This window comes from Aotus nancymaae, unplaced genomic scaffold (assembly GCF_030222135.1).
Source record: "Aotus nancymaae isolate 86718 unplaced genomic scaffold, 86718_ANA_hifiasm-v0.15.2.pri h1tg000058l, whole genome shotgun sequence".
Classification (NCBI taxonomy): domain Eukaryota; kingdom Metazoa; phylum Chordata; class Mammalia; order Primates; family Aotidae; genus Aotus; species Aotus nancymaae.
Genome location: NW_026988472.1, coordinates 28,394,400 through 28,416,246, shown reverse-complemented (window position 1 = coordinate 28,416,246; position 21,847 = coordinate 28,394,400). Strand labels below are relative to the sequence as shown.

General features: G+C 42.6%; 1 protein-coding gene across 5 annotated transcripts in view; it reads left to right on the top strand.

The window, feature by feature from the left end:
• Positions 1-13,987: 13,987 nt before the first annotated feature.
• The window catches only part of GK (glycerol kinase), an 82,014-nt gene continuing 74,154 nt past the window's right edge, over positions 13,988-21,847 (top strand). For all 5 annotated transcript variants that reach the window (XM_012448869.2, XM_012448867.2, XM_012448866.2 and 2 more), the window contains exon 1: positions 13,988-14,160. In XM_012448869.2, the coding sequence (XP_012304292.1) occupies positions 14,083-14,160 (78 nt within the window). In that variant the 5' untranslated portion in view covers positions 13,988-14,082. The remainder of the gene's footprint in view (positions 14,161-21,847) is intronic.

The following is a 21,847-nucleotide window of genomic DNA, read 5'->3' as shown; positions in this document are numbered from 1 at the left end:
AGAGTATTTCCTTGCTCCTTGTCTTTGGGCCTAGCCATGTAACTTGCTTTAGATAATGATATCTGGCTGGACACAGTGGCTCACGAATGTAATCCCAGCATTTTGGGAGGTTGAGGCGGGCGGATCACCTGAGGTCATGAGTTCAAGACCAGCCTGACTAACATGGTGAAATCCTGTTTCTACTAAAAATAAAAAAAAATAGCTCGGCATAGTGGCGGGTGCCTGTAATCCCAGCTACTCAGGAGTCTGAGGCAGGCGAATCGCTTGAACTCGGGAGGCAGAGTTTGCAGTGAGCCAAGATCACGCCATTGCACTCCAGCCTGGACAACAGAGTGAGACTCCATGTCAAAAAAGCAAAAAGGAAAGAAAGAAAAAAGAGAATGATATCTGAAAGGAAGTGTCAGTGTGACAATTTCAAGCCTAGGCCTTAATACGCTTACATGTTTCCTCTTGTTCTCTTGCACTTTTGCCATCACCATGAGAAGAACATACCCCAAAACAAGCTATCTCACTGGTCCAAAGAGAAAAACACTCATAGGGCCGGGCGCGGTGGCTCACACTTATAATCCCAGCACTTTGGGAGGCCGAGGCGGGTGGATCACGAGGTCAAGAGATTGAGACCATCCTGGTCAACATGGTGAAACCCCATCTCTACTAAAAATGCAAAAAATTAGCTGGGCTTGGTGGAGTTCGCCTGTAGTCCCAGCTACTCGGGAGGCTAGGGCAGGAGAATTGCTTGAACCCAGGAGGTGGAGGTTGCTGCGAGATCGCGCCATTGCACTCCAGCCTGGGTAACAAGAGTGAAACTCCGTCTCAAAAAAAAAAAAAAGAAAAGAAAAAAACATTCATAGAGCAAGACACTCTACCCAATATGCAGCCTACAGTGAGAAAAGGGGCCATCATAGCTAGCACAGCCTGAAGCAGCAACACCCAGCTGAGCCCAGCCTGTATCAGCAGAACTCCAATCAACCAGCAGAGGTACAAGGTCTTCTTGCCCACCCCATCTGTCCCATGTCACCACTTCTCACTAGATCGGGGTGGCTACTTGACTACAGGTAGTAGGCAAATGAGTTGAGCCAGTCAGATATTCTTGAGGGTTTGTATTTGGAAACATTATAATCAATAAAGGATGGAGTCTTCTAGACTTAGAGATTGAGGTGTTATTTGGAATCCTGTACAGCTTGATGAGTAAGACAGAGAAAGCCAGACTTCAGAGGGAAGTAGGAAAACAGAAAGAGTGCTGAAAGGGTTTCAAAGGAGTCCCAGAGAGAATGAAGAATAAAAACTGGGGAGAGTACACTCAGTTCTCAGAGGCTTCCCAGCACCCGCAAACATGAAGCCTGGCTGAGCTGCAGGTCTTAAGTCTAAAAACTTTCCTGTTTTAGTATCAAAACCATCTCTTACTTCACCTGTGTGCTCATGTGCATGCAATCACACTCACACACACACACACACACACACACACAGAGAGTTCGATTTTTTTTTTTTTTTTTTTTTTTTTTGAGACAGAGTCTTGCTCTGTCACCGAGGCTGGAGTGTAGTGGCGCAATCTCGGCTCACTGTGACCTCCGCCTCCCAGGTTCAAGTGATTCTAACTGCCTCAGCCTCCTGAGTAGCTGGGATTACAGGCACACACCACCATGCCTGGCTAATTTTTGTATTTTTAGTAGAGACAGCATTTTGCCATGTTGGTCAGGCTGGTCTCAAACTCCTGACCTTGTGATCCACCTGCCTCAGCCTCTCAAAGTGCTGGGAGTCACCGCACTTAGCCCAGAGTTTGACTTTTAACTAACCTATATGAATTTTTTTTCCTTGCAACTGAAAAATTGACTAAGATATTTTCCATAATGGAAGAAGGGAAAAGATGGGCAACCAGGTGTATAATTGATATTCCCTCACATAGTGGAAAATGGAACTCACTGTGCATGTGTGACGTGTATCACTTAGCTTTTTCTGACTGGGTACATACACAAAAGAACATAAATCATTCTATTATAAAGATACACACAGGCATATTTTCATTGCAGCACTATTCACAGTAGCAAAGCCATGGAATCAACCCAAATGCCCATTAGTAGTAGACTGGATAAAGAACATGTGTTATATATGCACTGCGGAATACTGTGCAGCCATAAAAAGGAATGAGATCATGTCCTTTGCAGGGACATGGATGAAGCTGGAAGCCATCATCCTCAGCAAACTAATGCAGGAACAGAAAACCAAACACTGCATGTTCTCATTTATAAGTGGGAGCTGAACAATGAGAGCACATGGAAACAGTGAGGGAAATAGCACACACTAAGGTCTGCTGGTGGGGAAGGTGAGGGGAAGGAGAGCATCAGGAAAAATGGCTAATGCATGCTGGGTTTAATACCTAGGTGATGGGTTGATATGTTTACCTGTGTAACAAACCTGCACATCCTGTGCACACATGTACCCGGAACTTAAAAAACAACAAAAAATCTTGAAATTTAGGGGCTTAGAACAATCAAATATTTTATTTAGATCACAATTTTGTGGACTGTCTTGTGATGGATGGGATATTTGTGATGTTTGTGATGGCTCTTCTAGTCTAGGCTGGCTGAGCTGAGACTACATGTTCTAGAATGGCCTCACTCTCATGTCTGGTGATTGTCAAGCTGGTTTTTCTAGCAGGGCCTCAGTGGCAATGACTTGTCTGTGCTCCATGGGGTCTCTCATTCTCCAAAAGGCTAGCCCAAGCTTCTTCACATGGTGGTTTGAGGATTCCCAAAAGAACTAGGAGCCCTAGCCCTACTGAAGAAGCTCATTTTAACTCTCTGCTCATGTCATATTTACTACTGCCTCCTTAGCTAAAGCAAGTCACTTGGTCAAGTGTAGACTCAGAGTGGACGGGGACTAAGCAAGGACTTGGATACAGGGAGGAGTGAACACATTGGAAGCCATTAGGGCAACAATATAATGTACAGGGAGGGGAAAAAAATACTACTAAAGAATGGCCTGTGAGTAAAGGCCAAAGGCCAAGGAAGTGGTGTTTTTATAGGAGTTAGTCTATGAAAACCTTCAGTTTGTTATAAGTTGACCTTACACATCTTTGGAGGTCTATAAGATTTTAACTTGGGGACTCATGATTCTACAGCCATAAAAACATTAGTCTATATAGTTCTAAAACATATAATAAATACCTACAGTCTTTTCACTCTCATTGGAATACATAATCTGCCTTTCCTCCTTTAGAAAAATATAATTTCAGCAGAATTAACAGGAGAAATATTAAGAAAATGAAAATAAAGTTTTTCCTGTATACAATCCACATAACAAGCTCTCTTAGGCTTGATAGCAGAGAAGGATCCCAAATAATACAACATACATAGCAGGACGGTGGCCATGGAAGTTGGAATCCGCTGAGTGTGTAACAACTCACCTGCTAAAAAAAGAGAAAAAATTGAAAAAAATAAATAAAACACAGCTATGGAGTGAAAAACTATTTTGCCGCAAAACACTTCACCAGGGGATGCCACAGAAAGCACCAAACCCTTCCTTGAAATGGGGCTTGTTCCTTTAAGCTTTGGAACCACATAGCTGTGAATCATAAGTTAGAAGTGTTCACTCTTTTCCCTATTCCTGAACACATATTCCAGCCTGGGTGTCCATATCAGTGTGAAATTGGCAGACTAGAGATCTCCAGTGGTCAAAGCAATATGAACTCTATCTCCTGAAGAATATGCTAATCCCGAAGTATCTAACATAGGCACTATATCAAAGCAAGACCTCTTCAATAGGCAGAGATATCACCCCATTTAGGAGAAGAGAGAGTCATGAGAGGAGAATCATGCAAATATATGGTTTCCACATTGTACAAATACGAATTTACAAACAGAAGTTATTTCCTCTCTAACCAGGTTCCTCTTGCTATGTTGCCTAACTTCAAACCAACAGTTGTGAGATCATCATTTCCAGGCAGTCAGACACAAACTACAAAAGAGAAAAGTTCCATTTTCGTACTGTAATGTCTTTAACCAGCAATTAGGGGAAGGGATATGCAGGGAGGGATGGCTGTAGAGAAGTTAAAGTACATTTGAAAATGTAAACAGAAAATGTACTTGAAATTGTCCTGAATTGCACAGTTTTGGGGGTCAACTGTTTTTAAAAGAAAAAACATTATTCTACTTAAGTAAGTGATTTCATGTTGTGCCAATAGCTTACAAGCTACTTAAAATAGCCTTAGCTTTTAAAAATTAGTAAATTAAGGCAGGGCATGGTGGCTCACACCTGTAATCCCAGCATTCTGGGGGGCCAAGGGGGGTGGATCACCTGAGGTCAGGAATTTGAGACCAGCCTGGCCAACATGGTGAAATCCCATCTCTACCAAAAATATGAAAGTTAGCCGGGCATGGTGGCTCATTCCTATAATCTCAGCTACTCGGGAGGCTGATGCACAAGAATCGTATGAACCCAGTAGGTGGAGGTTGCAATGAGCAGAGATCATGCCACTGCAATCCAGCCTGGGCAACAGAGCAAGACTCCATCTCAAAATAATAATAATAGGCCGAGCACCATGGCTCACGCCTGTGGGGTTCTAGCACTTTGTGAGTCCAAAGCAGGCACATCACCTGAGGTTGAGAGTTTGAGATCAGCCTGACCAACATGGAGAAACCCTATCTCTACTAAAAAAAAAAAAAAAAAAAAAAAATTACAAAATCAACCAGGCATGGTGGCACATGCCTGTAATCTTAGCTACTGAGGAGGCTGAGGCGGGAGAATTGCTTGAACCCAGGAGGTGGAGGTTGCAGTGAGCAGAGATCACGCCACTGCACTCCAGCCTGGGCAACAAGAGTGAGACTGTCTCAAAATAATAATAATAATAATAATAATAGGGCCGGGTGCGGTGGTTTACGCCTGTAATCCCAGCACTTTGGGAGGCCAAGGTGGGTGGATCACGAGGTCAAGAGATCGAGATCATCCTGGTCAACATGGTGAAACCCCGTCTCTACTAAAAAGACAAAAAATTAGCTGGGCACGGTGGCGCGTGCCTGTAATCCCAGCTACTCAGGAGGCTGACGCAGGAGAATTGCCTGAACCCAGGAGGCGGAGGTTGCGGTGAGCCGAGATCAAACTATTGCACTCTAGCCTGGGTAACAAGAGCGAAACTCCGTCTCAAAAAAAAAATAAAATAAAATAAAATAATAATAATAATAAAATAAAAATTAGTAAATTAATATGATTGCTTTAATATGATTAAAATTTTTCTAATAAAATCTTTGTTATCATAAGCAAGGTAATATATCAATGCACATAATGTGACCAACAGTAAGAGAGGTCAAGACCAGGGAATGGAAGTGGCAATGGCAGGGAAACAGTGATGATATCTCAACCAAAGCAATGAACACCCAGTAACGTGCATTCAGCCGAGGAGGCTAAGTAGGCAACAGAACCATCCAAGTTTATCAAAATTATCTCTATGGTATTTTTTAGTACATTTTGTTTTTTAGAGCAGTTTAAAGTTCACAGTGCAATTGAGTGGAAAGTATAGAGATTTCTAGTGTACCCTCTGTCCCTGAACATGCATAGCCTCCTCTATTATCTTTTTTTTTTTGGAGGCGGAGTATTGCTCTGTCACCCAGGCTGGAGTGCAGTAGCACAATCTCAGCTCACTGTAACCTCCGCCTCCCGGGTTCAAGTGATTCTCCTGCCTCAGTCTCCTGAGTAGCTGAGATTACAGGCGTGCACCACCACGTCTGGCTAATTCTTGTAATTTTTAGTAGATACGGGGTTTCGCTATGTTGGCCAGGCTGGTCTCAAACTCCTGACCCCTGGTGATCCGCCCGCCTCAGCCTCCCAAAGTGCTGGGATTACAGGCCTGAGTCACCATGCCCAGCCAGCCTCCTCTATTATCAACATCTCCCACCAGCATGGTACATTTGTTGCTATCAACGAACGTATATTGATGCATCATTATCACCCAAAGTGCATAGTTTACATTAGGGTTCTCTCTTGGTGTTGCACATTGTATGAGTTTGGACAAATTCATAAAGACATGTATCCACTATGATAGAATCACACAGAATAGTTTCACTGTCCTAAAACTCATCTGTGCTCTGCCTATTTACCCCTCCCTGCCAACTCCTAGCAACTACTGATTTTTTTTTTTTTTTTTGAGACAGGGTTTCGCTCTTGTTACCCAGGCTGGGGTGCAATGGCGTGATCTTGGCTCACTGAAACCTCCACCTCCTGAGTTCAAGCAATTCTCCAGCCTCAGTCTCCCGAGTAGCTGGGACTACAGGCGTGTGCCACCATGCCCAGCTAATTTTTGTATTTTTTTAGTAGAGACAGGCTTTCACCATGTTGACCAGGATGATCTCAATCTCTTGACCTCGTGACCCACCCGTCTCGGCCTCCCAAAGTGCTGGGATTATAGGCATGAGTCACTGTGCCTGGCCCACTGATCTTTTCACTGTTTCCATAGAGTTGCCTTTTCCAGAATGTCATATAATTGGAATCATGCAGTATGTAGTCTTTTCAAACTGGCTTCTTTCACTCAATAATATGCATTTAAGCTGCAGTGAGCTGAGATCGTGCCACTGCACTCCAGCCCGGGTGACAGAGTGAGACTCCTCAAAAAAAAAAAAAAATGGCCACGTCTTTTCATGGCTTGATAGTTAATTTATTTTTGGCGTTGAATAACATCCCATTGTCTATGTGTACCAGTTTGTTTATCCATTTACCCAGTGAAGGACATCTTAGTTGCTTCCAAGTTTGTAAAATTATGAATAAGGCTACTTATAAACATCATATGCTGGTTTGTTTGTGAACACAAATTTTAAACTCATTTAGGTAAATATCAAGGAGTGTAATGGCTGGATCACATGTAAGAGTATTTTTCATTTTGCAATAAACTGCCAAACTGTCTTCCAAAATGGCTGTACCATTTTGCAACCCCACCAGCTATGAATGAGAGTTGTTATTGCTCCACATTCTTTCCAGCATTTGATGTTTCTCTACAGTCCTTAATCCTTCAACCTCTACCATAGACAAATTGATGACAGAGGTGAAGACTTGGGTTTTGTAGACACTGGTGAGGAATGGAACTCTGAGAAAGTAACATATAGAAAGCATGATAGAAAAACTCCCTGAAGAAGGCTGTAGATTTTATCAGTGATGGCTCAATTATTTACACATATAATGTTTATATGTTTACAGTGGCTTTGAGGGAAGTAGTACTGTTGATTGATTATAGGTTGGCTTATACTCCAAGTTCTTTTTTTCATGAATAATAATAAATTCATAAGAGACGTGCATCTCACCACTGGGTGAACAATATCATGCATTAAAATAACCTTGGACAACTTACCCTGATTCTTGCCCTCATTTTCTTCATCTCTAGTAAGTGGTACCCAATCCTGAAAGTTCTTTTCAATCCTTTAATTTGTAAAAATTAAATATACATATTTCTTCACAAAGAAGTATCCCCAAAGACAAATGTGACCTCAGTGGAATATTTCAAAAGGAAGTAGAGTTTCTCATTGTAAAGACAATTAATATATTTCAATTAACATCATTGTTTCTCTTTCTTTCCCTGACATTATTGAGTGATAAATGATACGTTTTCTTCCTACTCAAGTTTAAATATGAGGTATAAACAAATAAAATGTAATTGCCTTTTCTTTTCAATGGCATACATGTTTAGAGTCAACAAATGAATGATTGTAATCTCATTGAGATTAGTGAATTCCCTACATCCAGTCAACATATATTTTGTGCCTACTATGTGACTTGCCAAAGGAAGAAATAAATATTATTCTTTGTACGATTTGAAAGTGTGAATGGAGCACTTGAGAAGTCAGTATCCCACGATTATAAATGTAATAAAAATGTGGTAAATGAACTAAATTGTGGTTCCCTAAGGCTACATGTTTTTATCAGTATCCATATTTTTTTACTGTGTACATATAGTTGTAAAAGGCAGAAAATAAAAAGGAACACATATCTTTGGGCTGGGCACGTAGCTCACACCTGTAATCCCAGCACTTTGGGAGTGTAGAGGTGGGAGGATTGCTTGAGTCCAGGGGTTCAAGACCAGCCTGGGCAACATAATGAAACCTTGTCTCTACAAAAAAATCAAGAAATTAGCTGGGAGTGGTAGCTTGTGCCTGTAACCCCACTTTCTTGATGCTTGGGAGGTTGAGATGGGAGGATTGCATAAGCCTGGGACCTCGAGGCTGCAGTGAGCCATGATGGTGCCACTGCACTCCAGTCTGGGCAACAGAATGAGACACTGTCTTGAAAAAGATAAACAAACAAACAAACAAATAAAATAACATACGTTTTTGTTTTTCTTCTATTAGCCCCTGGAGGCTTAGAGGTAGACATAGATAAATGAAAGATAAACTAGCACACAAAAGAGAAAGCATGAGGAAAATGAGAAGAATGTGAAACTGGAAGACCAAAGGGATGTGGAAGAAGGAAATAAAACAGCTAAAGTTACCAACTGTCCATCTTGAGCACCACTTTTCCCTTAACAGATCCAATCATTACCTCAAAAGCATCGCAAGTACGATCCTTACCCCAAACCCTTATAAACAACAGGTTTTCAAATTGAAAGCTGCTCGTGCCAGGCATGATAGTTCATGCCTGTAATCTCAGCACTTTGAACGGTTGAGGCAGAGGATCGCTTGAGCCCAGGAGTTCAAGACCACCCTGGGCAACAAAATGAGACCCTCATCTCTACACACACACACACACACACACACACACACACACACTCTCACACAAATTAGCCAGGTGTGGTGGCACAACCTTGGCCTCCTTGATTCCAGCTACTCTGGGGACTGAAGTGGGAGGATCCCTTGAATCCAGGAAGTCAAGGTTGCAGTGAGGTATGTTCATGTCACTGCACTCCAGCCTGGGTGACAGAGCAGGACCCTGTCTCAAAAAAGAAGAAAAAGGCCAGGCGCGGTGGCTCACGCCTGTAATCCCAGCACTTTGGGAGGCCGAGGCGGGTGGATCACGAGGTCAAGAGATCGAGACCATCCTGGTCAACATGGTGAAACCCCGTCTCTACTAAAAATACAAAAAATTAGCTGGGCATGGTGGCGCGTGCCTGTAATCCCAGCTACTCAGGAGGCTGAGGCAGGAGAATTGCCTGAACCCAGGAGGCGGAGGTTGCGGTGAGCTGAGATCACGCCATTGCACTCCAGCCTGGGTAGCAAGAGCGAAACTCCATCTCAAAAAAGAAAAAAAAGAAAAAAAAGAAAACTTCTCAACTTGAACCAGTAGCAAGTTTTTCAAATGTTTTTGGAAAATGAGAAAACTTCTGGATACTCATATTTTTATTTTTCCAAAAGGCCCAGTGCCTTGGTTATAATCAGATATGACCAAGAATTAAATTGTGAGGAATGGAGATCACACCAGAATGTACCAATTGTGTCATTTATCTATTGCTGCATTAAAAAAAATGACTCCAGAACTGGGTGGCTAAAAACAAAAACCACTTGTTATTTCTCATGATTCTGTGGACTAGCTGGGCTCAGCTGTGGTTTGTTGTTGTTGTTGTTGTTGTCGTCGTTTTCCATTCTAGGTGCTATTGGCTAAGGTCATTCATTCAACTGGGACACCCAATGAGCAGCTGTAATCCGCTAAGAACTCTGACAGGGCTTAAATATGCAAGATGATTTCATTCACATATCTGGAAATTGGTGCTGGTCAGCTGCGGGGGCCTTAGTTCTACTTCACATGGCCTCTCATCTGCTAGCAGTTTAAATTATCTTTCTTACAGCATGGCAACTGAGCTCCAAGAGGGAAAGGCCCACTTTTCCACAACTCCACATAATACTTCCAATATTCATATCAATCCATATCTAAGTAATCATTAGAATAGCAAGGAGGGATTAAGGAAAGGCTAGCTTTCCAAGTAGACTAAACTAGAACAGATAAGTGCTACTTCTCAGGCAAATATGTGAAGACCAAGAAGCACTTCTGGGGGTAAAAGCGGGTGCAGAGATTCTCTAGGAAATTCTGTGTAACTTAACAAAAAACAGGAAAAACCAGAGGAAGAATAAGTGAAACCCCTATGGACTCTCCAAGAGGGAGGTTAACATTGATTTCCTGCTCTACCTGTCAGAAATCATCTCAGTGAGCTTTAGATGACTCAAACTACTTAATTTGCATGAAGGACTTTGATCTTCACCTCTGGATTTCTTTGGTGGAGACAGAACAGTGAGATTGCCTCTTGCCTTTCATGATTAACCATTCTGCTTGTACAGTGCTTTCTCAGGCATTACATCATTTAAGTCTCACTTTAACCCATCTATGTCAGTGACATTTTCCCTATTTTACAAATGAGTAACAAGAAACCATGGAAAGAAATGAGTTATTACTCAAGTTTATGACGATTAAGTGTCGAATGGCATGGCCAAGATCAAACCAATGCCCTTCCCTTCCCAATCCAGTGTTTTTTCTACTGCTTTGCCTTCAGATCTGGGGCGGGTGGTGAGAAGGTGAACCAGCATCCTATCTTTTTCCTTTTCTTTTGGTTTCCTAGCTAACTTCCTTCAGCTTCCCTTCCCTCAGCCTGCTGTAAAAGGACACTAGGTTTGATGTCAGGAGACTGAAATTCTAGTTCTGATTCTGCCACAGGAGGCTGGCTAGTCTTAAGACATGTGTGTGACTTATGCACTCGCGGCCTCAAAGGCCCCATTCTTGTTAATACTTCCAACTCTGTCTCAATGATAGTACGAAAAATGGAATCAGACTATCTGTTGGTTGATTTTTACATTTATATAAAGGTTTTGTACAATAGCAGCTGCTTGAAGGAGTGAGAAAGGTTAAGCAAAAGGAGACTGTCCCTCTGGGAATTAATTCCAGGATGACCTCACCCCATACATACTCACCCTCCCTACCCCGAGGATACCAAAATCCGAGAATGCTCAAATGTCTTATATAAAATGGCATAGTAGGGCTGGGCGCGGTGGTTCACTCCTGTAATACCAGCATTTTGAGAGGCGGAGGCAGGTGGATCACCTGTCAGTAGTTCGTGACCAGCCCGGTCAACATGATGAAACCCCTCTCTACTAAAAATACAAAAAATTAGCTGCACGAGGTGGCGGGTGCCTGTAATCCCAGCTACTTGGGAGGCTGAGGCAGGAGAATCACTTGAACCCTGGAAGGAGAGTTGCAGTAAGCTGAGATTGGGCCACTGCCCTCCAACCTGGGCAACAGAGCGAGACTCGATCTCAAAAATAAATAAATAAAATAAAATAAAATAAAATAAAATAAAATGGCATAGTATTTGCATATGACCTATGCAAGTCCTCCAGCATAATTTAAATCATCTTTAAATTAACTATAATGTTTAATACAATGTAAATGCTATGTAAATAGTTTTTATTTGTATTGTTTGTTATTGTTGTATTTACATTTTTTCAAATATTTTTGATCTGTGGCTGGCTGAATCCTTGGATAAGGGACCCACACATATGGAAGGCTGAATGTAATTCTTTTTTTTTTTTTAATTGCATTTTAGGTTTTGGAGTACATGTGGAGAACATGCAAGACTGTTGCATAGGTGGGCTGACTGTAATTCTAAAAAAATAAGACAAAGTGGACTTATAAGAGTTCACAGTAGGCGGGGCATGGTGGCTTACGCCTGTAATCCCAGCACTTTTGGAAGTCTGAGGTGGGTGGATCACCTGAGGTTGGGAGTTCAAGACCAGCCTGAGCAACATGGAGAAACCCAGCCTCTACTAAAAATACAAAATTAGCCAGGCATGGTGGCACATGCCTGTAATCCCAGCTACTCGGGAGAGAGGCTGAGGCAGGAGAATCCGTTGAACCCGGGAAGCAGAGGTTGCCGTGAACTGAGATCACGCCATTGCACTCCAGCCTGGGCAACAAGAGCGAAACTCTGTCTCAAAATAAAAAAAAAAAAAAAAAAGAGTTCACAGTAAATATTCAGGGTGTGGAGTGAGTTAAGATAGGCTGAGCTCAATCAACTCTTCCATCTAAGACCTTTCCTCTTATCTTTCCCTGGTCTCTGACAGGGTGCTTAGATGTAATTCCTGAAAGGCCAAATAATATTTTGGCTTTTCAGTTTGTTTTGGTGAAAGGAACGAGGATGTGGAATACACATTGTTATAGGAACCACAGGATCGACAAATTTAAGAATCCCTCATGTACATCTAGCCCAACTTATTCTGAAATGTCCCAATTCTGATCCCATTGTGCTGCCAAACAAGTAATTTGCTGTCCTGTTGGAATCTGAGAGTCAAAAGTGTGTGAAAGTTCAAACGTGGTCAGGGATTTTTTTTTAATGGATCGATGTGGTACGTTTGGTGGCTTTGTTTTTACTGCCTTCTAGAACCAAGAAAATCCTTTTCTATGTCATTCACTCAATTAATGCCTTTCACTGTTTTTAGAGGCAAGTTGGTCTAGTTCCTGCTTATATGCCTGTTTCCCTCTTTTCCTCTTCCAGGAAATTCAGAAATACTGACTCATCTTCACTCTTATATTAAAGCAAGCCAGTTTTTCAGTAGTTATTAAATCTAGTATGTCCATGAGCAGGCTTCATCTGGAACATTGGAATGTGAGGTCTAGACAGTGTTTAGGAAAATTTGGTTTCAGATCACGTGTGGTAAAACTACACAAACAGAGATGAAAAAGTGAGGTGGTGTAGAGCAAGGCAAGAAAGAAAAAAAAAAAAAAGAAAGAAATGAGGTTCCAAAACACAGAGATTTGGGAAAGGGATGGAAAGAAATGACAGTGGGTAGAACGGAGTGCTTTTGAAATTGATAGAGAGCATGGTGGGTTACAAAAGCAATTTAGTAATTTTCAAGCAGCATTTAAAAAAATGATATGCCATAGTATAAAAATACAGAATGCATACTGTGGAAGGACAAATATTGTTCTGTAAAGTTTTTCAATATATATATAAATATCTATTAGACGTATATAACATGTATTTACATGTGTAATAATTGTAACTACAAATGAGTTCCCCGCACAAACACACACACACACACACACTCAAGCTTGGATTTGTTTTGTAAACTGTTTCGCAGTGTGGGTCTAGGTTCCAAGTTTGAAAACCCTTAAAACACAGGATCCAGAAGGATCCGGGCAAGGTAAATTCAAGGTCAAGGGAGAGTCCCTTTTCTGTCCCCCAGCCATCCAAAGCAGTTAACGGAGGGAGAAGAAATGGCGTGGGGGGGAGGGGACCAAAGAGTGAGGCCAAACGTGGAGCAAGAGCGCGTCAGGACTGGGTGGTGCCGGGCGCCTTCTGCCTTGGTCGATTGAGGAACTTGGAAAGGTTGACTTTGGGTGCATTCCTTAAATACTAAACCGAAAGAACTTCCGTTTTTCTTGTCCCTGAAAAGCTTGCAATGGTGAAGGATTCGCGTTGCTCCTTGAGATGACCCTATAAAGGGTCAGTCCCAGCCAAAGGAATGATTACGATTATTACCAGGGGCCAGATGTAGCGCGGTGGGCGGGGCGTGGGAAGCGCGGGAAGGCCAGGCCGGGTAGGTCCACATAGCGACTCACGTCGTGCTCTGTACAGCCCACCGGAGGGAACAAGCGGTTATACACACTTTTGGGACCCCTATCGAGGCGAGACCCAGGACACGAGGGGAAGTGCGCTCTTTTCGCTGGCCAGGGGCGCCGTCTGCCAAAGAGCAGTACTCGTCTCCGCTCCAAGCCAAGTTGCTGAAAGGCTCGGCTTCTAGAAGCCGGGCCCCCACGTGACATACTGCGCGGGCCACCGCCTCCACTGCGCCCAGGCCCCGCCCCCGTGACGTATCACCGCCCTCTGCTTGTTCGAGCGTTCTGCTCTTTTGGGTTCGCTGATTGGCCGGCCCAGGTGACAACGCCCACCCCCACCCCCCCCGACACGCCCCTGGAGCCTTGGGGAACGCTGTGGGGGGCGGGGCCTGGGCCGGAGGGGCGGGGCGAGAAGGCTGCTCGCGGGTAAAGGGGCCGCCTCGAGCGCGGTCCGAGCGTTCAGCGGACGCGCGCGGCCTCGCTCACAGGACTCGTCACCCGCCCCTCCCCCTCCCGCCGCCGTCACCCGGGAAACCGGCCTCAATCGCCGGCGGACCTGAAGCTGGTTTCATGGCAGCCTCAAAGAAGGCAGTTTTGGGGCCATTGGTGGGGGCGGTGGACCAGGGCACCAGTTCGACGCGCTTTTTGGTGAGCCCGGGGTGACATTTGAAGAGGTGCTAAGCCGGGGCGGGAGTTGGGGGATGGAGGTGGTGGCTGTTGTGTCCCCATCCCGCGTCTCTTCAGCCTGGGACCCCGGCCGCTGGGCAAGCGAGGGAGGCCAGAACGGGACCTACCGTATTGGGGGTGCTCCACCCGGGCCTGGGGGACCTCGGCCTCTCGTGACCTCCACGGCCGAGTTGAACGGTCGCAGTTTTGGTAGCGAAGCTGGATCAACTACTAATGGGGTGACTCTTCCCCCAAATGGAGCAGGGACTGTCCGAGCATCCGCGCAGAGCGGCCCGCTTGCAGGAGGGGACAGGTAGCCACATTGACGGCTACCGCGGTCTTCCCCAGCAGCATTTGGCCTGCGAGACACAGGACGTCCTTGGATGGGGGGAAAGCTGTGTCACGGCTGTGGTAGCTAACACAGCGCCCTTTCCAGCAGTAGAACGAATAAAGTATTGGAGTGATGATGCGTTGTCATCCTCTCCCACAGAAATTGCAGAGGGTTGAATAGTGGGGAGGGTGGCAGAACAAATTAGGAAACAATCACACTACACTGCTTTTGCCAGAATATTTAATTCTGAAGATTTGGAAATTTCAGTTCTGAGACTGTCCATTATAAACAAATGATTGTCCTCACTGTGCTTCCCAGCATAATGTGAGACGGAAATTCTGTTTCTCCTTTTATTTATCATGTGTGACAGCACAGTTTTACCACAAAAGATTGCTATTTAAGTGACTCTGCTGATTAATTTTTGTGCAATTAGGAAACTTGCTCTTAAAGTGACCTAGCACTGAGTTCAGTAAGATAATTTAAAAGTAATTGAGGCTGGGCTCAGTGGCTCACGCCTGTGATCCCAGCACTTTGCGAGGCCGGGGCGGTTGGATTACCTGAGGTCAGGAGTTGGAGAGCAGCCTCGCCAACCTGGTGAAATCCCCTCTCTACTAAAAAATACAAAAAATTAGCTGGGCATGGTGGTGGGCGCCTGTAATCCTAGCTACTCGGGAGGCTGAGACAGGAGAATTATTTGAACCCGGGAGGCAGAGGTTGCAGTGAGCCGAGATCACACCATTGTACTCCAGCCTGGGTGACAGTGAGACTCCGCTTCAAAAAAAAAAAAAAAAAGAAAAAGAAAAGAAAAGGAAAATAAATAAATAAATACGTAAGTAACTAAATAAAAAGTAAAAGTAACTGAAATGGGACAGGGCTGGTGGCTCATGCCTGTAATCCCAACACTAGGAGGTGGAGGTGGGTGGATCACTTGAGGTCAGGAGTTCTAGACCAGCCTGGGCAACATGGCGAAACCCCATCTCTACCAAAACTACAAAAATTATCCGGGCGTGGTGTCATGTGCCTGTAGTCCCAGCTACTAGAAAGGCTGAGGCAGGAGAATCGCTTGAACCCAGGAGGCAGAGGTTTCAGTGAGCTGAGATCAGACCACTGCACTGCAGTCTGGGCAACAGAGTGAGACTCTGTCTCAAAAAATAAACAAATAATAAATAAAAGTAATTAAAATGAATGCCTGCTGATAAAAGTCCATGCTTTCAATTGATATTTGACCAACCTGGCAAGTTGATATAAATAATGATTATTTAGCTATTCACTTTACTGCAAATCATGTTTTCCTGCACTATTTTAGGAATAATGCAGGAAATATTTGTATGTATATATCTATACATATATACACATGTGTATATTTATACATATGCCTTATACATACAACATATATATATATATATTTTTGAGACGGAGTTTCGCTCTTGTTACCCAGGCTGGAGTGCAATGGCACGATCTCGGCTCACGGCAACCTCCTTCTCCTGGGTTCAGGCAATTCTCCTGCCTCAGCCTCCTGAGTAGCTGGGATTACAGGCACGTGCCACCATGCCCAGCTAATTTTTTGTATTTTTAGTAGAGACGGGGTTTCACCATGTTGGCCAGGCTGGTCTCCAACTCCTGACCTCATGATCCACCCTCCTCGGCCTCCCAAAGTGCTGGGATTAGAGGCATGAGCCACCGCGCCCGGCCACAACATATGTATTTTATTCAAAGTCCTGTCAAAGCTGGCACTTGACTAAAACTTGCATTTGTGCTTTGACCCTGACACATTTTTTTTGTTTAGAGTGAGAAGCTTTCAGTCTAATTTTGGTTTGAATCTTATTTAATTACTTATCCTGGTTTGAGCTGCTAACTCATAGTTCCACTGTCTCTTGCACTGTTTATCTTTTGATCACACAGGGCAGGTTTCACTTTGTCTTATATTCATAGAAATGTTTATAAGGTAATCCTGAATCATAAGTTAGAAAGTTTGCTTAACTAGATTTGATCAATACATAATATATACGATCATCATCTTCCCAACTTAAGAAAGACCATTAAGACATGTTTGAACTAACTGTGGGTTGATGTTTAAAGTCGTATTCAAGAATTGCCCACACAAATGCCTGCAGGGGCCAGGCAGGTAGAAGGGGGAAAGCAGACTAGAGAGATATCTAGGCCAAGGGGACAGTTAGTGGCTGCCAAGCAGGAACGCAAGCCCAGTGCTGCCAGATCTTCAGATTAAAAGCTGGTAGTCTAGAGCTTTCAATGGAATCTTTCAATTCTTAAATGTTGGCAATTAGTTTATAAAGCACTGTGGGGGCCAAACCAAGCATGGCGGGTGTTCTCAAGTTTATACAGCCTTTGCTCAATATGAAAATGGGTAAAATATTTCATAACTTTGTAGGCTTTCTTTTTAGGAGTCAGCTTGAACTGTCCGTGCCTTCTTTCCAACTCTTCATTATTGCTGTCCATGTAGCCCAGCAATCTTCTTTATCCACTGCAGGTTGTTCCTGGTCCCTCAGGTTTTGTTGCCCAAAAGACATCTTACTACATCAATGAAGAAGGAATTGATCAATTTCATATTACCACAATCAGTTGTTCAGTGTGTAACATGAACAACATGAGCCTTCAAAAATTGGCTCCTGTTTACTGGGCTCTGTGAGGTATATAAATAAGTTAGTCTTATTGCATATAAGCTAAGATGCAAATTCAGAAGACGCTCATTCTCATCTCAACTTTTATACATTACTTAGAGAGTAATGTATAATTTTTTACATTACTCTCTAAGTAATGTATAAAAGTTGAGATGAGAATGAGCGTCTTCTGAATAATGTATAAAGGTTGATCAGTAAAGTTGTCTGCTCCTTGAGAAGCAATTATGAAATAATGCTCTAGAGGCAAATCAAAAAACCTTAGAGATCCTGTGTGAAGTAGTGAAAAACTTGAAAATGGTTTAGCAAGATGTTTTTTCCTTTGTTTATAAGGAAACAGGTTGCTAAACTACTCCTTGAAAAATGCAGATAAAAGATTTGCTGAATAAGTGCTTTAATCACAAGGTGATTCCCAGGAGTTATTCCAGTCATATTGCTCCATGTTGTAATTATGACTGAAAAATAATTGCTTACCTTCTCAGGAAAGAATACAGTGGATAAGAGCTGTCATAAGGGAGCTTATAAAGTTAAAGATGTTTAAATAATTTCCTGGCTATTATTCATTAAATTTGCACATTTAACTCAACTTTCCTGAGACCTATAACCTCTAAGCTTTCTTCTTCTTTTTTCTCTGTTAGCAATATTAGCTTTCTCCCATAAGGAGAAAATGCTTTATTTGTGCTCTTTCATCCCGGGGAAATGCCTCTATCCCTATCCCCCTATCTGCTTCTCTACCTCTAAATAGTGACTCAACTGCCACCTTTTAGTGTAAGTCTTCCTCAAACCCTATTCAGAATTTCCCCCTCTTCCTATGGCACTTTTAAAAATCCTTCTATTAATAGCTCTGATTAAAAAAATAGCTCTGATTACCTTCCCCCTTGTATTATAATTGTATAACTGCTATACTTGGGAGCAGGGACCTCCTTTTAAGCTATTTGTCATGTTGACCAAGATGTTTCATGAAATACAAAGAGGAACAGCACTTAAAGACTGTTCAGTGAGTGTTTCGTGCATGTTTATTAAGTAGATTTTTATTTCTCTTTAATAAGTTAACTAAATTTTAATTCTGGGTTTCTTACCTCTTAAAACTTTCTTACTTGGGTACGCTTGGTTAGTTAATTTCTTCTTAAATTTTAGTAGTAGACATTTAATAGAACATGTTCATTTCTTCATCAGATTGTCAAATAATTAATCTTGGGACTTCATGCATATGCTTTGTACTAGCGGAAAATTTCCAACTTATCTGATAGGAAAGTGAATTGGGGTTGGCACATAGTAACTCAGACTGCAGAGTAGGAACTTCTTGGAAAGAGAATTAGTGTAACAGGTTTAAGGAGGGGCCATTTCTTTGTAAGTTGAAAGTTTCCGCTTAAAAATCAACTTCCTTCTTTAATTTGGTAACTTAATTTTTTCCCCACTGTGATGATTTTTTTTTTAAAGACTTGTAATGTGTTGTGACTTGAAATGTGTCAGGTACTATGTTGAGGAATTTTCCAGCATTATCTCATTTAATCCTCATAACTCTGAGACGTAGATAGTATTTGTAAGCTTCTTTACACAGGTGATTAAACTGTGGCTGAGGATTGTGCCCAAGGTCGCAGAGTAACTGGTGGAGCTAGGATTCAAGACCAGGTCTGTTATACTCTGAAGCCAGTCCTCCTGACTATTGCCTTGGGTTCCTTAGCTGTCTAGAGCACTGTGAAGGGGAGATGAGAGAGGCCACTTTCTCACCTATCTATCAAGTGTCAATTCTGATTATTGTCACAAATGAATGAATCTTCACCAAGAAAAACATAGTTATAAATTGGTTTTACAATCTATTAAAACTATTGCCTTTGAATGAGTACACTGGGTTATGATCATCTTGTGACTCAAATTCAGTGGGTCCTAGGCAGGGCTCAGGTGTGTCACTGTAGATGATGTTTGCATAAGCATTTCATTTCAACAGACAGTCCATGTAAAGAATGACTAGAATTATAGCTCAGTGCTTGTTTTGGCAGGAAGCATTCCCTTGGCTCCAGTTGTCCCATCAGGATTTCCTCTTCCTTCATTTATTTATTCAACTCATATTTATTAAGCACCCATTATGGGACATGGACTAATGAACAATAAATTTGGTAAAACTAATTTGGCTCACAACTGGAATGAGGCCACTTTTGTGATAACTAGAGTGATTCTTTTGTTGTTTCTTTTTTTCCCCACTACATTTGCTTGTTTCCTTGCCTGTCATTTTACACAAGTAGCATGAACACATTCTCAACAGAGAACTGCCACCCACTCTTGTCTTCTTGTCTGTCACAAGACTAAGTGGTAAGAGCTTTCAATTTTGAGCCTTTTGAGGGACAGAACCAGGTCTTTTTTCTTCCCCAAAGCCTGACACAGCATCTGACATGTGGTAGATACATGTTACACGAATCAGCATTAGCAGCAAGGGACCTACAAGGACTCAGGTGTATTGACTGGAATGCTTGGATCAGAAGAATAGAGAGTTAAAACTTGAGTTGTCTTGGAACAAGTCAAAATCAGAAACTATAGCTGTATTTGATGTATGTATGTGCCATTTACTACAATTTCATTTTTAAGAAAAACATAATTTCATTTGCTGTTTTCTTCTGTGGCTTGTTGGAAGATGCCTTTTCTGGTCAAATTTGGCATGGAACATACTTCCGGCTAATATTTTTATTTTCAGTCACTCACATTTATGTAGTATGGTGTTCTCAAGAGGGAGTTTACATTTCTGAATAATGTCTTATCACATGGTAAAGTTTAGTGTGTCATAAAAGAGTAGGCTAGTGGGGACATCACATGGGGAGGGAAATGAATGTGCACATTTATGATAGGATAGATGAATTAGTCATAGGATGAGTGAAGGAAGCCTACAGACAGTTACTTAGTAAAGAGAGCATTTTGGCTCTCCACAACTCTCCTTGTTATAAGGCAGAGAATACATACGTTGTTTCAGAAGCCTATTTTGAAACATTTTTTTGTTTTTGAGAGGAAGTCTTGCTCTGTCACTCAGGCTGGAGCACAGTGGTATGATCTCAGCTTACTGCAACCTGTCTCCTGGGTTCAAGCAATTCTCCCCCGTCAACCTCCCCAGTAGCTGGGATTATAGGTGTGCACCACCACACCCAGCTAATTTTTGTTTTTTTAGTGGAGGTGGGGTTTTACCGTGTTGGCCAGGCTCGTCTTGAACTCCTGACCTCAAGTGATCCACCTACTTCCGTCTTCCAAAGTGCCTGGATTACAGGCATGAGTCACCAGGCCTGGCTGAACATTTTTAAATAACAAATTTTCTTGTTTTTTCAGTTTTAAATTATTCTCCTTCAAATCTGGAATTGAGTCATAGTTTGGGCATAGAGCTGAATATAGACCTGGTGACTTCCAATTGTGATACTACCACTTATAGGTAATAGTAATAATAATGATGTGGCAATAGTAGCAGCAGTGACAGTAGTGGTTACATCTTTTGGGTGTATACTGTGTCTGCACTGAGCTAAATTCTCATCCTATGTGCACTTTCCTTGTTTCTTCCTTTTTAAATTGCCCTTCCCCCAAAACAAAATCTGGAATTGAGACATGATTTGGGTTTAGAGATGAAGATAAGACTGGCTTCCTATATTCATGATTCAGAATTAGTGATTTCTAATCCTTATTCTGTCTTCCATTAGTGGTAGTGGGAGTAGTAATTGTCATAATAGTAATTATAAAAATAGTAGCGGTAGTACTAACAATCTTAGTGTTAACAGCTTTTGGATGTATACTCTGCCTATTCTGTGCTAAATCCTCTTCAGAAATTACTGTATTATCCTTTTACAAATGGAAAAATAGAGGCTGAGTAAAAAAATGTCAAACAGCTGATGTGGGCAGGGCTGGCACTCAATGTCCTCTAGCTCTCTGTGCTTCTGGGGTCTGTATGTGCTCTTTGCCTCTACATCACATCAAGCATAACGTTCTCATCTACCTTTCTGGCCCACACAAAAGTCTGGGAACGGATCTTTTTCTTTAAGCTTATGACCTAAAATAGAAGCAACTGATTACTCGATATCTCCACTTCTTTGCCCAAGCAACACTTCAAACACACAATTTGTAATCTCCTATGCGTTCCTGTCCTGAAGCTATTATTGCTCTCACCCTATCCCTTGCCTGGGAAACACTGCCTACTCAATTGCGCTGACGTGTAGCTTGTTATCCCTGAGTGTTGCTCTTTCTCCTGCTTGTACCTCCTGAATTAATGTCTCTCTGCACTTGCGCTTCACTTCTCTCAACCCCATCGCAGCTGACCTCCTAGTGGCGGCCCCTGTATGTCTCACCTGGACTGCAGACACATTGCAGCTGCTCTTTCTGTCCCAGCCTGGCCTCCCTCTAATCCTTCCTCATCAGCAAGTACTATGCACCTTCGCCCACCTGTACACCCTGCACTCCTATGCCCACTGTCCCACATGGACTCCCTTCTGTTCAACCTGAAGTCTTAGTTTAGAAGTTATCACTTCTGAGACCCCTCCTCGGACCCCCATAATTCTGGATTACATGTCCTTTCTCCTCTTCATAGCTCTGACAGCCCTATGTGAGGCAGAGGTTGCAGTGAGCTAAGATTATGCCACTGTATTCCGGCCTGGGTGACAGAGCCAGACCTTGTCTCAAACAAACAAATCCACCCCCCCTAAAAAGTGATCATGCTAGACATTTTATAAAGCAAATG